This window comes from Caenorhabditis remanei, chromosome IV (genome assembly GCF_010183535.1).
Source record: "Caenorhabditis remanei strain PX506 chromosome IV, whole genome shotgun sequence".
NCBI classification, from domain to species: domain Eukaryota; kingdom Metazoa; phylum Nematoda; class Chromadorea; order Rhabditida; family Rhabditidae; genus Caenorhabditis; species Caenorhabditis remanei.
Window position 1 is genome coordinate 15,129,647 of NC_071331.1, and position 15,928 is coordinate 15,145,574.

General features: G+C 37.8%; 4 protein-coding genes across 4 annotated transcripts; 3 read left to right on the top strand and 1 right to left on the bottom strand.

The window, feature by feature from the left end:
• Positions 1-591: 591 nt before the first annotated feature.
• On the top strand, positions 592-4,252 carry GCK72_014229 (uncharacterized protein; the record flags this gene model as incomplete). Its single annotated transcript, XM_053730191.1, has 5 exons — positions 592-731; positions 1,357-1,464; positions 1,516-2,139; positions 2,183-2,285; positions 3,881-4,252. 5 exons carry the CDS (start codon positions 592-594, stop codon positions 4,250-4,252), a joined length of 1,347 nt encoding a protein of 448 aa, XP_053584963.1.
• Positions 4,253-4,665: 413 nt separating this feature from the next.
• GCK72_014230 (uncharacterized protein) lies at positions 4,666-6,906 on the top strand (the record flags this gene model as incomplete). Its single annotated transcript, XM_003100756.2, has 4 exons — positions 4,666-6,004; positions 6,053-6,454; positions 6,501-6,706; positions 6,757-6,906. 4 exons carry the CDS (start codon positions 4,666-4,668, stop codon positions 6,904-6,906), a joined length of 2,097 nt encoding a protein of 698 aa, XP_003100804.2.
• A 260-nt stretch (positions 6,907-7,166) lies between these two features.
• On the bottom strand, positions 7,167-7,950 carry GCK72_014231 (uncharacterized protein; the record flags this gene model as incomplete). Its single annotated transcript, XM_003100734.2, has 4 exons — positions 7,167-7,488; positions 7,536-7,634; positions 7,679-7,783; positions 7,826-7,950. 4 exons carry the CDS (start codon positions 7,948-7,950, stop codon positions 7,167-7,169), a joined length of 651 nt encoding a protein of 216 aa, XP_003100782.1.
• A 677-nt stretch (positions 7,951-8,627) lies between these two features.
• GCK72_014232 (uncharacterized protein) lies at positions 8,628-10,005 on the top strand (the record flags this gene model as incomplete). Its single annotated transcript, XM_053730192.1, has 5 exons — positions 8,628-8,703; positions 8,774-8,892; positions 9,104-9,242; positions 9,431-9,810; positions 9,865-10,005. 5 exons carry the CDS (start codon positions 8,628-8,630, stop codon positions 10,003-10,005), a joined length of 855 nt encoding a protein of 284 aa, XP_053584964.1.
• Between the last annotated feature and the right edge of the window lie 5,923 nt (positions 10,006-15,928).

Sequence of the window (15,928 nt, forward strand, 5' to 3'; positions counted from 1 at the left end):
TGTCTCAGAAAGAGTTCATGTTTTCTACACTGATTTCTATGTTTCTTATTTCATGAACACTCCCTACTCTCCCGAACACCTCGTTTTTTTTTCTTCTTGTTTTAGCTTTCATGTCCATTTCCCGCACCTCACTTGATACCTCCCTGACATGCTCCATGGCTCCCAGATCCTTTCCTTCCCTCCAAAAATTGCTAAGATCTCAGCTAAAATTCTGCTAAATTTCCGTTTTGGTGATATAGGTCTCAACCTTTAACTCCATCTCGACTCTGGATCCTTCCCTAGTAAGTAAAGTTGTCCACACCCGATATGTTCCTGGCAAAGTTGTCCGGCAGCCCGTGTTTTCCTTCCGGTTCCGGATTCCGGAAATCGAAAAATCTCAATCGGTGCAACTATAATTCCTTGTCACTCATTTCTCAACTTTGGGTTCTTTGCTCCTATCTTTTCGGATGGGCTTTTTGAGTACCTTGTCACAAATTACTAGATATTTTATTTAGCGCACTCCGTGCTTCTCATCAAAACATCGTTAGTGTTCTCCTATTCCCTCTTTATGTATGTTCTCGTCTCTTCCCAAGCAATGTTCATCTGCTCCGCATGTCTGAAATAATATTGATATTTATTCAACCATTTGAATATACTGTAAAAGTGACTAGTTCTCGTCGGTATCAACTTGATATCGTCCCACCAATTCCTCCGAGTCTCATCGGAATTCTCGTACCCCTTCCGTATATCAAGTAACGTAAACGTTCCCCCCGTAGCGTCATACCAACGCGAGTTACAGTACCGTGCAAAAAGATACGAACTTGGCCGCTTTCAGTTGTAGTTGTCCAACTTTGAGAGGGTGTTACGGTATCATTGATTGACCCATAGAGCAAATTATGTATAAACCATACAGAACAAAGGTAGTCCTTCATTTTTGTAGTTGAAGATTATTTTCAAAATGAAAAAAAAAAATCAATAAGCAATATAAACGAGCACCCAAGAGAGTAGGTACCCAGAGATCAGCGGTACATAAACATCCTTTGGTACCCAAAGAATAATTATCTCAAATCGGTACCCAATGATCATTGATACCCAAAGATCAATAATGACATGTCTACATTTCCCACGCCCTACATTTCCCACTGAAATGCCGCGACGCACACGCTTACGCAATGCAGTTTAATATCGAGTATTGGATGTCAACTCGTCTCCACTCAGTAGTTATCATTTAAACTATGAATGTTGCACCAGGCCCCCCACCCTTCCCTATTTTGAAGCTACCTTATATCCCATTGAATAACATTATTTTAAATTTTGACCACTTAACAGTGTAGGTTTTCTGAACATCAATCGTTTATGAAAATAATTATTCTTCAGACTTGATTTTTCGTTCATTTCAAAAAGATGTCGGCTCATTGTCAAGTCGACAAATCTCGGGAATTACGATATTGGGATGAGCTTTCGACCCGATCAATACCTTATAAGGTTTCATCGGAAAAGAATTGTATTCTTTGAATTCTCTATTAGTTCTTTGAGAAAGAGGAACAAGTACATAAATGCTGAAGTGAAACCGTACTTAGATGATAGGAAAGAGATATCTCTCAAATTCGCGAAAGTTTGGGTAGAATATGTTTGTGATCTTTTCCGAATTGGACTTAACTTTCTTTTATTGAATTCAAGTGCATCGATCGAACACATGTCTTCTGTGGCGGAATGGATGAACTCTATTTGTTCTAATGTTTGTTTATGCGATATTTCTGGAGATGACGTCAACAGTGATAGTGTCACACGATTTTTTGAGAAAGCCACTTTTTCCATCAATGTTTTGGTGTTTGAACTAAGGCAAGAATATGAGATTAGTCCAATTCACTGTGGCGTATTGAATATCGATCAAGTAGTTGTTAGCACTATAACTACAAAAACTCCATGCAGTTGGTTTACTGTAGACCAAGTATTGACATCCAACTGTATCACAATGATGATCGGAGCTTGCACATTCGGCGAAAGAGATTTGAACCGAATCATAAAAAGTTGGATAAGTGGAAATAATCCCAGAATGGAATTTTTCCATGCAGTTGTGTATCCATTGGATTTTGAATTAGTATTGGATGGAATTGAATTCGAGAAAAGAGACCTGACACTGATACGTCGTCTCAAAATGTAAGTTCGTATGATCGTGAACTTTGATCATCTCTTTTTGTAGTCCATTTTTGACGAAACAAATCGAATACACGTTCTTTGGAGGATTCGATATTCGGAGACAAGATGGAACCGTTGCAACAATACAGCAAATGGGTCTATTTGAGGTACCACGAGTGTTGTTTCCTTTCCGAATGGGTGTGTGGTCAAAAAACTTTTGATGAATGTTTCATTTATGAAATAATGTCTGAGGGGTGCCCTTTCACATGGTTGATATCTCACATGAGAATGACCCAAGGTGAAACGCTGAGATTTCTTAGATATTTTGGAAAAAGGTAGACCTTACCCCAACTAGAACAAAACAAAAATATTACGTTCCCCTTTCGAGATCCCAGTGATTGGCAGACAGAATTCAATTTTTCAGTTGATCCACTTCGAGATATCATAACTCGGTTAGTTGGAGAGTAATCTTTCCAAACTAAAATGTAATCGCGAGATATAGACACATGCAAAATATAAATTAACTGACTCATGTTTCCAGCTGTGACTCCGAGTTACTATAAAACAAAATGTGAAAGTTTGCACTTCTCATGAAATTAGAAAGTGGTCATTTTCGAAAAAAGGTCATTGAGAGACCATGTCTATTTGATTGCCAGTGACAAATAAGGTGTATATACGTATTCAAATATATGGCTCACCTTTCATTCCAGAGACTTATTTTCATTTTTTCAACTTTTACGTTCAACTTCATGTATACGCCAATTCCTTAAAAATAAATTCAGAGCTTTTCATTGAATTCTATCTTGTTTGTGTAAGACGGCAAACACAGTGTTTCGAAAACTATGCTACGCTAAAATAGCAGTATACCATTTGCTGGAAACAAACGATCAACTCTTCAGTGGAAAAATCTCACTTATGCATGAAGTTGAACTTAAACATCGGGGAAAACCAGACTCTAGTCTGGCTTCCTCTCTTTCCCATTCCTCTCCTCTTAGCGGCCCACCACCAAGAGGAGAGACGGAGGAGACAAGCTCCGCCCCTCCTCCACGGAGCAGGGACGGCGCCCTCCTTTCTTTAGTCTTATCCTACCGTAACCCCGAGTCTAAGGAATCGGATAACGGTTGAGCTAACTGAACGGTCATTGTAGGGTCCCCCTTCACAACTCCCAATGACCTTTTTTCAAAAATGACCACTTTCTAATTTCATGAGAAGTGCAAACTTTCACATTTTGTTTTATAGTAACTCGGAGTCACAGCTGGAAACATGAGTCAGTTAATTTATATTTTGCATGTGTCTATATCTCGCGATTACATTTTAGTTTGGGAAGATTACTCTCCAACTAACCGAGTTATGATATCTCGAAGTGGATCAACTGAAAAATTGAATTCTGTCTGCCAATCACTGGGATCTCGGAAGGGGTACGTAATATTTTTGTTTTGTTCTAGTTGGGGTAGGGTCTACCATTTTCCAAAACATCTAAGAAATCCAGCCTTGGGTCATTCCCATGTTAATTAATTGTCTCATCACCTCTATTTCTCTCTCTCTCTCTTTGATTCATTTTTTAAATCTAATTCTTCTTCTCTCTTATTTGCCTTCGACTTCGACTCTCCCCAACCGTCGTGGTTTTCTCCAACGGATCTGCAAATATTGGATCACGGAACAATTAAATGCTAATACCGGCTCAAAATCTCGGCAAAAAACACCGTCTCTCCAACATTCATCTACAGATGAACCATAGGACAAAAAATTTGCCATTCTTGAGACTGAGAGGATAGCTGTCACCAACCAAACGACATTATCAATTGAAATAGCTAACTATCGAGAAACAAGTGACGGATGGACGGACGGAATTTGTCAAAAATTGGAGACGGGCAACACTTATTTCGTAACCAACAACACTGCCGGACAAGGGTTGCATATTCACGAGAACGCCTTTTCACTGACCATATTATCGGAGGTCATGCTTCCAACATTTCCCCATTTTTTCATATGGATATCAATGATCGAACCTCAGAACGATTGTTCAATCAGGACGCCACTCATGAGTGTCAAATGCCGTGTATTCATCTGCACAATCAAGCTGTCGTCGGTCAAATATAACGCCAAACCAAAAAATCCTATTCACAAATATTAAAACACAAAATTTATTACAGTAACCCACAGAGGGAATTTTCGACAGGATTTGAGGGAAAAATTAGAGAAATTCAGGCTTCTCTTTAAAAACGTGGATCCCTCCAGTACATTTTCTGCCACGTTTTCTGAAAAAGTACCATTTTTGTCCAAAACGTGGCGCGGGTTAATGTAGTAAATTTCGATTTCCTTATTTCTGAATAGGATTTTTGGTATTTTTTATTATAATTTATTTTCGTGAATTGCCTCGTTATTGTAACGTTCCCTCTCCCGTAGTTTTTATGTTTCACAGATGTGTGGACACTTCTTACTTAAAATTGGATATGTTGTCTTACACTACGCTACTTTAGTTACTATAAAGAGTGAAAACCCTTATCAGTCAACAGTCAGTTATTTTACCATTTGGCCGATCTCGGAATGGAAGAACTCCAAGTACGCGTCCGAGATCTACAACTTTGTGCTGATGTGACAACTGGAGTGGATTCTCTCGGGCAATTCCAATTCCACGATCTCGTACAACTCGATCATACTGGAAATGTCGGAGTTATCATTCGTTTGAAGAAGGAGAATCTTGAAGTTCTTAATATGCATGGAGTAGTGAGCCGAATAAAACCGCAAGCAATCATCGCGAAAAAAGATGTGAGATTTGCAAAGGTCCTCGACAGTCAGAACAACTCAATTGAAGCTAAAGATCTTGTGAAAGTAATCAGTGGTTTGAACATCAAAGAAAGAGAATCTGATGAGGATCCGGTAGGAGAAGTACTTTATGCATTCAGAGGAACCGTGTTCATTTACGCCCGTAAAATTGCTAAGAACGGAGGAGTTATGGTCTGTAGACCGAAACAATTGCTTCTCCAAGGAGCTAAAAAGGCTAACAATGCTCCAATGATATCTCGAATGGCCTCTCCTAATCCGATGGCATCTCCACGACATAGTTCCTCTGGAATGACGTCCAGCAGCCACGACGGTATGTCGAGTCGAGGAAGTACTGGCGGTCAGACACCAAGACAGAATCAGCCTCGACACTTTGGAACTGCTAATCAACAAAAAGTTCGTCGGGATTTGACCATTATTGGTAAAAATGTTCGCATCACAAAAGGCCCTATGAAAGGACATTTCGGAATCGTTCGTGATGCTACCGAAGATACAGTTCGAGTTGAACTGCATGCTCAATGCAGAACAGTTTCAGTAGACCGAGCACGTATGATGGTGGTCGGAGATACCGGAATTACAAGTTCAGGAAGTGGCACCTCGTTCTACAATACCGCTAAGACTCCAATGCGTGATTCAAGTAAAACTCCGATGTACGGTTCAAAGACTCCAATGTACGGAGCTCAAACTCCAATGTACGGTGCAATGACTCCACATGCTGGAGACAGAACTCCACATTACGGCGCAATGACTCCAGCTTATGGAGGAAGAACTCCAGCATATGGAGATGGAAGTCGTACTCCCGCATACGGAAGCAAGACACCTGCTTATGGAGATCTTGACGAGCATTCTTCGGCTCGAACTCCTGCATATGGAAATGACAATGGAAGAACTCCAGCCTATGGGCATGATAGTGGAAGAACTCCAGCTTATGGAAACAGTGAAAACGGTCGCACTCCTGCATACGGCGGCTCTACTGATAGTGGAAGAACTCCTGCATACGATCACGACTCTGGAAGGACACCTGGATATGAAAGTCTCCCGTCAAGAACACCAAATTATGACTCGAGCAAAACACCATCATACACTAATGATTTTGATACCCGTAAGTTTTTATTCTTTCTTCAACTTCCGCAATTCTATTAATTTACAGCAACGAGTCCAACATATGATCCTGAGCCAAATGAACCTTACAATAATGCACCAGCAAGAACACCAGCGTTTGATTCTGGTCGTACTCCAGGTTATGAAACGTATGACAGTGGCAGCCCTACTTATGATCCAGAACCTACCGGCGAAACTGAAGATATTGGGGATACATCATCACCGACCTACGATTCTCCTCCCCACTCGTATTCTGTTCCAACTCCAGGTGCTATGATAAACCCAGCAACGCCAGGGGCTTATCACGTTGATACTCCGGGGCCATTTGTTGCTCCAATGACTCCTGGAAGTGGAGGAGCTTACGATCAGTACGTGGCTCCATCGCCATATATGGGGGGAGGTTTTGAAGCGAACAACTTCAATAATGCGGGAGGCGCGATTGAGTCCATTCGTAAGTTGTTGTGTAACGTAATAATCATCGAATAATTCTATTTCAGCTGAACACTTTTTGGTTCAAGGACATTGGATTATGTCGAATCTTTACGTTGTCATCAAGGAACATGACCCCCGGTATAATGACCGTGAGGCCATCGTTCAAAATGTCAATGATGGAAAAGTGGATATTTACATTCCGGACCTCAAATGTAATCTGGAAGTAGACTTCGATCAGCTCTCTCCCACCAGACCTCAGCCGGGAGATTTCGTAAGTCTCAACGTCAAAACATATCAGATCTAAATCAATTAATATTGTAGGCTCGTGTTATCTTCGGACACGATGGTGGACACAGTGGACAGGTTGTGTCAATGGATGGAGTTGATGCACTCATTCGGTCACAGTCCGATATCTCCGACATGCGAAGCTGCAACATTGGACTGTGCTGCAAGATGCATGGTGGAGTCTGAACTGATTCCAAAGTAACTATTTATCATTCGTTATTCAACAACTGTTCTCTCATTGGAATTCGCTTTTTCTGTTCATCTGTTTTATTTTCGACTTCTTTGTCTTTCCATTTTTCAAAAGTCGAACATCAATATATTTCTTTTTATTCGTTTAATTAATCAGAAGTCTGCAACGTTTTGATTCAAATGATATTTATACTTTATTGATGAAACTCGTATTAGTCAAGGAGGTCAATAATAAAACTCGTAAAATATTTTATGTTTCATGCGGAGGGGTTGTGATCGGTGAGTTCGAAACTCTCAACCAGTTGATTCACTCGTCGTACAATGTCCCGTCCGTCTCTATTGAAGACATAGTGAAACTGCTCGTCGTCCGATTCTGGCATTTTTCCACGTAATCGAATCAAAAATTCAGTTTTTCGAGGTAATGTGAAAAGAGCGGCGGACACTGCAGTTTTGACCGGCCATGAGTGAAATTGTGAAAGATGTTTGTCATATGACGAACGGGCGATTGTAGAAACTTTCGAATCCTCATCTTCTGCTGTGAAAACACCATCCAATAAATCAATCACGAATTCAAGAGCTCTGAATGTAGATAGATTTTGAAAAAGATTTCATTTCGATATTATTACCTGTTCAGGACCATCAAATGACCGGTACCACTTCTATTTGGCTTGAGATTTCGAATTGACCCGTTCTCCGATTCTCTAGTTGCCATGGTTAAGATACTTCTGAAAATTCAAATCAACATCGAGATTGAAATTGACTTTCTTACTTGTATGATTCCGGATCAGTATTTCTCATCTGAGCGAGTTTCTCTAATTTGTTTGAAACATCCTTCACAACGAAACTGAAAATCGTGCCCCATGACCCCATGACTCTGTAAGATTTTTCAATTTTCAATTCAAAACGATGGACTTACTTGCAAACGTGTTCCCAGAAAAGCAAATACTGTTCCAGGTCAACATTGTCACTATCGATGAGAGAATTTTCGATAGTTCTCATTATTTGATAAGTCTCTGGTTCGACATCTTCAGATTGTGACATTGTTCACTGAAAAAATACAAAATTGTATGAATGATAGGAAGATAGAGAAGAGAGCACAGAGACAAAAACACAGACAAGAACTTTGCACTTTTGAAGCCGAGAAAGGGAAAAAACGGAGAACAAATAAATGTTTGACACCTCATTGTTTTCGTGTTTTGCCACAGATTCGTTCCATTTATTTTTGTTTCGCTGGAGTTCAGCAGATCACATTTTTCGAATTTCAGAAGACAGTTTCCCGCCGTTTTTATTGTTTTGATACTGGAACTATGCTATAAGTGTCAACTCAGTTTGTTGAACCAAAAAACATTCGGAGGAGGGTATTCTGGAAAGGAACAAACCTATAAATGAATAACAAACTAATTCGAAAATGTATTTTCTGTTACAGAAAATATGATAATTTTCCCTTTTGTCAGAATCTCCGGTTTCAACATAATATAATACCTCATATGCATAACTCTAGAATTTTCAAAAAACCGGTGCCATGAACCCGTCCGCTCCTCTTTCAAACAATGACTCATCACCTTCCCGATCGCAGCTGTCTCCCTTTCCTCCGCCTCTTCGTTTTGTGTCGGACGATCAGTCCGTTGTCAAGTATCTACGTCTCTCAGTCTTCTCTCACATTTGTTCATTTCATCGTCAGTTCTCACAATTCATCATCACTTGTCACCTTTTCAGCCATGTACAGTATACTTCGGATTCTAGCAGCACTATGTTTTATTGGAGTCGTGCATTCATATCTACCTTCGGATTACGGTATGTCAATTTGAACTTATTTATTTAGATTCTTGAAAATTAGAATGATAACCAAATTTTGCGAATTCAGGTGGCAAATCACCAGAATCGTCAATAGAAGAATCGAATTGGGTCGATGAGAAAGAAATTCGCGAGCGTCTGTCTGCGATTGCCGCCGAAAAATTCTCACACCACTATCATGAACACCAGGTATGCCGTATTAAGTCATAAAAAAGAAACAATGTCTTACACTTTCTATGACAGTACAAAAAGGAGTGAGTGTGACGTTGTGAAGTTAGACCTATAGTACAATGTAACATACCAATTAATTCCGATTCACCGTCTTGATCATTTGAAAATTGAAGTTGGTCATCCAACCAGAATTCATTCAAAAATTAAACTGAAACATTATCATTTGAAGCAGGTCGAAAATCAAAATGTGACGACAGCGACAAAAAGCAGATCAGTTATCAGGTCAGCTGTTGAGAAAACGCGTAGGAAGAGAGACGGAGGAATTGTGTCAGGACCTGTCGCCACGGCTTTAGTTACTGGAATGATCGGTAAGTAGATATTTGTCAGTTTGTTTCTCTAAATATTTTCTTTCTTCAAAAATTCTGAGTCATGCTCTCTCTATAGTCTGCTCTTTCTCTCAAGGTCTCATGTCGGCATTCAATTGAGAGAGCCGACGTCCTCATTTCTTCAAACATTTGTTCGCATTTTATGAGTCATCAAAAATGCAATTTTTCAGGAATGACAGCAAAAACAGTGGCTGAATTGACAAGTTTTAACCCAAGGCTGTCAGAAGGGGGATGTGAATGGTTCGGAACAGCTCCACTCTGCAATTTCCCATGCCCATCAGATTATGATTACATTCGCGCTAACAACGGAAGATGCTCATCCTGGTGGCTTTCAGGCTTCTGCTCCCCAGATCCCAGTTTCGGAAAACCATGTTCCACTATTCTTGGAGATTACTTCAGTAAACGATTCTGTTGTAAATCTGATCCAATGGAATGTACATGGTCTGGAAGATGGATGGGGGCTAATACAGCTCACAATATTTACTGTAGATATGATAACGTTGGAAAGTGTGGAACCATTGACTGTTCTATTAACCATTTCACATTAAAAGTAAGTTTTCAGGTGTATAAAATTCTTTGAAAGTTTCAAATTTCCCGATTCCAGGCACAAAATTCGTCGGAAATCACTGGTGATCGGTGCGATCGTCTCGAACTTTTTGGACTACGTGGAAAAGCGACATGTGGTTATATTGCATGGTTTAATGAGGAAGGACATATTGTCAACTCATGGTACAAGACTAGGTAAACCAGTTGGCTCTTCTCCACTTCTAAACAATAATAATGATAATTTCTGTTATTATTCACTCATGTTTCTATGTTTCTCTCGATCTCTGTTATGTCCTTTTTATCTTGTCATCCTTTTTGCAGGCGGTAGAAGAACTCAAAACTCGCCGGATCAATTTCAATTATCTCACATCTCAAAATCGCTTGCCATTTTCATACTATATAACTGTAGATTTAACTTTTGCACAATTACGGGTTTACACTAAATTGTTGAATGAATATATATTTTATTGCTTTTCCAGAATAAATGTTGTTGGTTAAAGTGCTTTCAAATGGAATAGAACTTGATTGAAAATTGGGAAAAATTAGATCAATTCGTCAGTCATTCTTTAAAATTTGATTTGGACAATTCGGCTTTTCCCAGAAATAATTGGGCCAACTGGGCGGAGATCTAGCAGAAAAGGAGATTTACCTTCTTTTTGGGGACTCTTTTCAATTATTAATCTGTCTCGTATTGGCAGAATTATTCATAAATTCGTGAGTACTATGCGTACGTGATCTTCTTTTAGCAAAAAAAACTTTGATTCTGTGAATTTTGATGTTTTCTTCAAAAGTCAACGAGAGATTACGGTAGTTGTCCGTTTGGTTTTTGAACACTATGCTTCCGTGTTTAAAATTTATTTTCTTTTCTTCTCAAAAAGTCCCACCGTGAACAAACGGAGCATCCATTTTCAATAAATCTCTGCTCTGAATAAACTGATCCGAAAATGGATATATTCCGAATTTCCCCTCAATTTTCTCACAGATTATTCACGAAATTCACACGTTGTCTCGTGACAAAAAGAGGATCGTAGATGCCATTCCACCTGTTTCCCTCCATGTTTTCAAATGTAAATCCACCTGCCTTTAATCTAATTTATACATAGCCATCTTCAATTCTCGCCTACTCTGCTCATTGGTTTCTATTATTGCTGATTCTAGGTAATTCTTCTAATCTTCTCCTCATTTTTACACTTTTTCGTCTCATGAGTATTCAGTTTTCATCTGTAAAAATGTGCTCTCTGACCGCTTGTATTAGTTATTTACAATGACCGAATGACATGAATTCAAATACAAATTCCCTCTTTTTTCCACATTTTATTTTTGACTTTATGACTCGACTCTTTGGCTTTCAAACCGATTGAACATGATTGTGTTATAGCTAACAGTCGATGTTTGATGCTGAAAAACGCGACGAGAAAACAAGAAAAAATAAAATGTGGGTTTTCAGACATTCTAGTATTTCAAGTGAGTTGAAATCAAAATAGCAGTGATCCATGTTTAATCTTTTTAATACGATAATGATCATTCTCAAAAATCAAGACTCCTTTAGTCTCAATTTACAGCTCTTTTGAATAAACAATTATTCATGTCAGTTGGTACAAAAATTATTCTTATTCTGAATACATTTCCCGGATTTTCGGTTCTACCGGTTACTGTAACCAAGCGGTCGAAGTGGGTCTCAATTGAGATTCCTATATGGAGCATTTCTGAAATTGTCAGTTGTCTCTTCTTTTTTCTCAGTCCCAATTTCTGATCTCTAATATCTGACAAGTCTCACAAAAATAAAAGACAAAAGTTTCCATTTGAATGCACATAATATTTCTTTTCGAACAAATTAATTAGCATATTTTTCAACAAAAAATTCCTTTCGTCTCGTCAGCTGATTCATTTCATTTGAATTATTGAACTCTATTTTTGAAATCTGAAAGAATTTTAAACTTTATTTCGTGTCTCTATATAGTTTATTCTTCTAATCAAAATTTCGAATGCAGGTGCCAATTTCTACTTTCCAATTCCGTAAAATCTGAAGTTGAAAAAAAATTTAATTCATTTCCGCTTGATTCGATCAGAATCTATGAAAGTTCAACTCAAAAATGATGTTTTCTTGAAATTCCCACACGTTGTTTCTATTTTTCTTCTTCCGTTTCTCAGCCTATTTCTAAATTGCTTCCTCTCCAAAAACCCGACTGAAATTCACTTTGTTTCCAGTAGAACAATTTCGAAAATTTGTTTGACACACAGAAGAGACAAAACCAAAATAGAAGCGAAATTTCCCTCTTGAAGCTTGATGGATTGGTAAAAACATAGCTATACAAAGGGGTCGTGTGTCGACTGAAAATTGATTTACTTCTTGCCTCTAGACAGTCAAAAACAAGCGAAGGAGTTGATAAAATCTCAGAGGGTTCAACCGTTGATATGTATGTTTTTCTCCTTATTACAACTTGTTATCTTTATTCTTGGATCCTCTCAATTTGCATTTTCTTCTTCTTCATTTCCCCTCCTCACCAACGCAAAAAATGAAAGAAAAAGAAGAACGAAACGCACTAAAAACATGCTCATCTTGTTCTATTTCTTTTTCTTTCCTGTCTTTTTATTCTCCATTTGGAAACAAATGACGGGGTCGTGACCTCAAATGCCGTAGGCTCATGCTGAATTCGCTAATGGTTCCTTATTGCGAATTGAAGAAAATCTCATGATCGAAGATTCATTGGTACAACAACTTTCAGTATTCGGAAGTCAAGTCTTCATAGTTTTACTGATATAGTCATTCAGCCGAGTCAGAAAATTCCCCCTGTCTGAATTCTTGAACTTTTTGCTGAAAATTGCAACGGCTCATAGTTTATTGTCAGTTCATTTGAGCTCAACTTTCATTCATTCCTTTAATAAAATTCAAAATACTCATTATCTCATGAACTGTGATTCATTCTTCAATCTATCTTTGTTTTCCTGATCTCAATATTTTCTGCAAAAAAAAAAGAAAATAAATCCGAAATAAATACAGAAAAACGGTTGTTCATTAGTCGCTTCCAAGCCAATTAGTTGTATGCGTCGGCAAATTTCAATGGTTCACACCACAACATTCATTCATTCATCTTTCCGTTTTTACTCCTAGAGCCGATTCTTCCGTCCTCTTCTTCTCCTTTTTCTTCGTCGCATGCCTCGTTGCTCCTTCTTTTTTCTCGCGTCATTTCGAGGTGTCTGACCTGTCTGTTTCGAATATAAATAGAAATTATAAAGACATGAATTCTGTCTGTAAATTTACAAGAATATGAGGATGGAACCTTTAACCCTGTTCGCTGCTGAAATGAAGTGATAGTTTAGAACGGTAATTGGATTCTAAGGGACTAATTGAAGTTTAAATGCTCTTCCCGCTACAATAAGATATTCTAAACCTCTTCATCTCAGTATTCCATTCTTCATTCCTAAAATATACCTTCTCAGACGGATCACATGAGTTTATTTGACCGTGTAAAAACACTCTTTACAACCGCACCAAAGTTGTCACACGGTACGTCGAAATCAATTTATCTGTCTGGTAGATCTTGAGCAATTGACCAACTCCGAGCAAACCTGAACAATAGTACCAGTATTTGTGGTAAGCTACCAACCTATTTTCTCAAAGAGTCTGAACTCACATGGAATACTCTCTATTCCCCGTTCATATATTACTTAACCTATAAATCTTCTCTCTTATATTAAATGTTCTCGTATCTTCTTTTCTCCTTCCGCTCAAGTTTTTAGGCAACAAGACCCCATTAATCTTAGATGTACTAATATGATCTATCATAAAAGTTCATCAAAGGAGAGGACGGATGGAAAAAAACGCTTGAAGGGATTAGATGATCCAAAATGAATTTGATACAAGAATATCATTTCATCATCAAAGAAAAATTGAGTTTAGTTTGGAAAGAAGTCAACATAAATCTTCTCATTTCTAAAGGATTAACTGCAATTTTTGATTTCGGAAAACTATTGAATGTCTGCTAGACTCGACTATTGTTAGTTTCCTGATGACCGCGATTCGAGTGTGATCCATAAACAAAGGATAAAGAAGCTAAAGATTGAGGTCATTCATAAAATATTACAGATTTAGATGAGAGATTCGTAGAGTTACCTGAAAATAATCTAGACTTCTGTTTACCTAGTTTCAAATATCTATCTTATTTCCCAGTAATATAATAGCTTTAGTTGGAAAGTTTTCATTCGTGAACTTGGTTCAATGTGATCGCTTTCAATACATGGAAAAATTGCTTTAGGTTTCATTCAAATCTGAATTTCTAGTTCCGAAAAGTTTTGGTCTGAAAAATTCATGAGTTTCAGACGTCTAATGATCTTCTCTTTTCATAGATCAGGCAAGATGCTCTTCTTTGAAACTAGAATTCAAGTATTGGATGATGAATGCCAATTCATTGAGAATGCGTGCAATACATTGGTTCCTCCCTCTTCTTCGAAAAATTAGTATTCCCAACTCGGAAATGCAAATAAATACATTTTTCTCTTCCAAACATTCGTTTTTTCATTCGGAAGGATGGATTATCACTCATTACTTTAACAAAGTCTTCCTCCTTTTCTTCCACTTGGTTCCCATATTTCTTGTTTCATTTTTACTTATTTTGTGTTGAATTGAGTGGGCGATGGGTAGGAATGAAATTGAGAAAAAGAACGAGAGAGAGAAAATGAACTTCATATATTTTTTACGTCTTCTACTTTTCTTTTTTCTTCTTCATATTCTCATCCATAAATTCAAAAACATCAAGGACAAACTTTGGTTCAAATAGGAGAATTATTACTTTTTTCGAGCATTCCAAACCTAAATTTCGTCCAGTTCACTTGACTTTTGCTCCATTTTTCCATCACTCATTCACAACCCATTTGTTCGTTTTTCAACCAATCGTGTTGTCTCGATTTAAGACCAAAAGCCCTATTTTCTATTTTTAAAACCTAAATTCATCGTCGTCGCCACTTCTTTTTCCTCTTTGAGCCGCCCATCCGTCCAAATCATTTGCATCCTCTCCCATACATAATCTCCGTATTTTTTGATCGGACTACTCGTATTCTTGCACGTATTCATCCGGAAATTGACTCTTGATCTGCGATTTGAAAAAAAAAGTTTTTTGCAATCTTTCGAATGTTTTGTGCGATCTTTTAGACAACTGAATATCAATGTTGACAGCGTATTCCAGCTTTTCGGATCTAAAAACATTTTTCAATTGGAGAATTCTTATTAGTCAAATAAAAAGTATATAATGGGATTCTCATTTTTCTAAGTTTTGGTTTGACAGAAGTACCAAGTTTTCATCGTTTGAAGCTTATTCTCTGAAAATCGAAAAAAATAACTCTGACTTAAAATTAAATTTGCATGCAATCGAATCAGTTTTGGATCCTTCCGGGTTATTCCAAAATCAATCAAATTATTGTTAATATGTCTAGAGATTTCGGAATCATATTCAAAAAACCCTCGGAACATGTGCGCGTTTTCCTGTGTCTATCTATCATTCATGATGTTTTTCTTCCAGCGAAAACCTATTCACACAAGCTCCGCCCCTTCCTACCGAACGACTTTTGAGTTCTCTGACTCAATAATCTGTACCCAATTTCTCTCTTGTGATCGACAGATTTGATTAACTTTTTGTTGTTTTTTATTTCTCTGAAAACCAATCGGCTTTCCCATATTTATTCTTATTCTACGTAGACACTCTGCCATAATCGTTCCCTTTCTTTTTCTTCTTCAATAAACAGCTCAATCTACACATGTTTCTATTTATTCCTCCCTCCTCCCCCTCCCTTTTCTGACTTCATTTCCCCCTTTTTCATTCATTTCCGTTCATGTCATCTTAATTTTCAGTCGTCAGAATGACCTACGAAGAAGACGATGACTTGAATTCTACACTTATTCCATATCCGTATATTGCGATTCCTCCACCTACACAACAACCTACAAGTCAGTTTTCTCTTTGCAAGAATTAGCAAAAAAGTATATTTAAAGTGAATTCAATTACGTAGAAATTAGACCTTTCAAAAACAAATTGTGTTTATTGTTTTCAAGTTCATTCACATAGCTTAATGTGTTTTGCTCCAGAAAAAACTGGGAAACGCATGAAAAAGGGATATCTTCATGTATC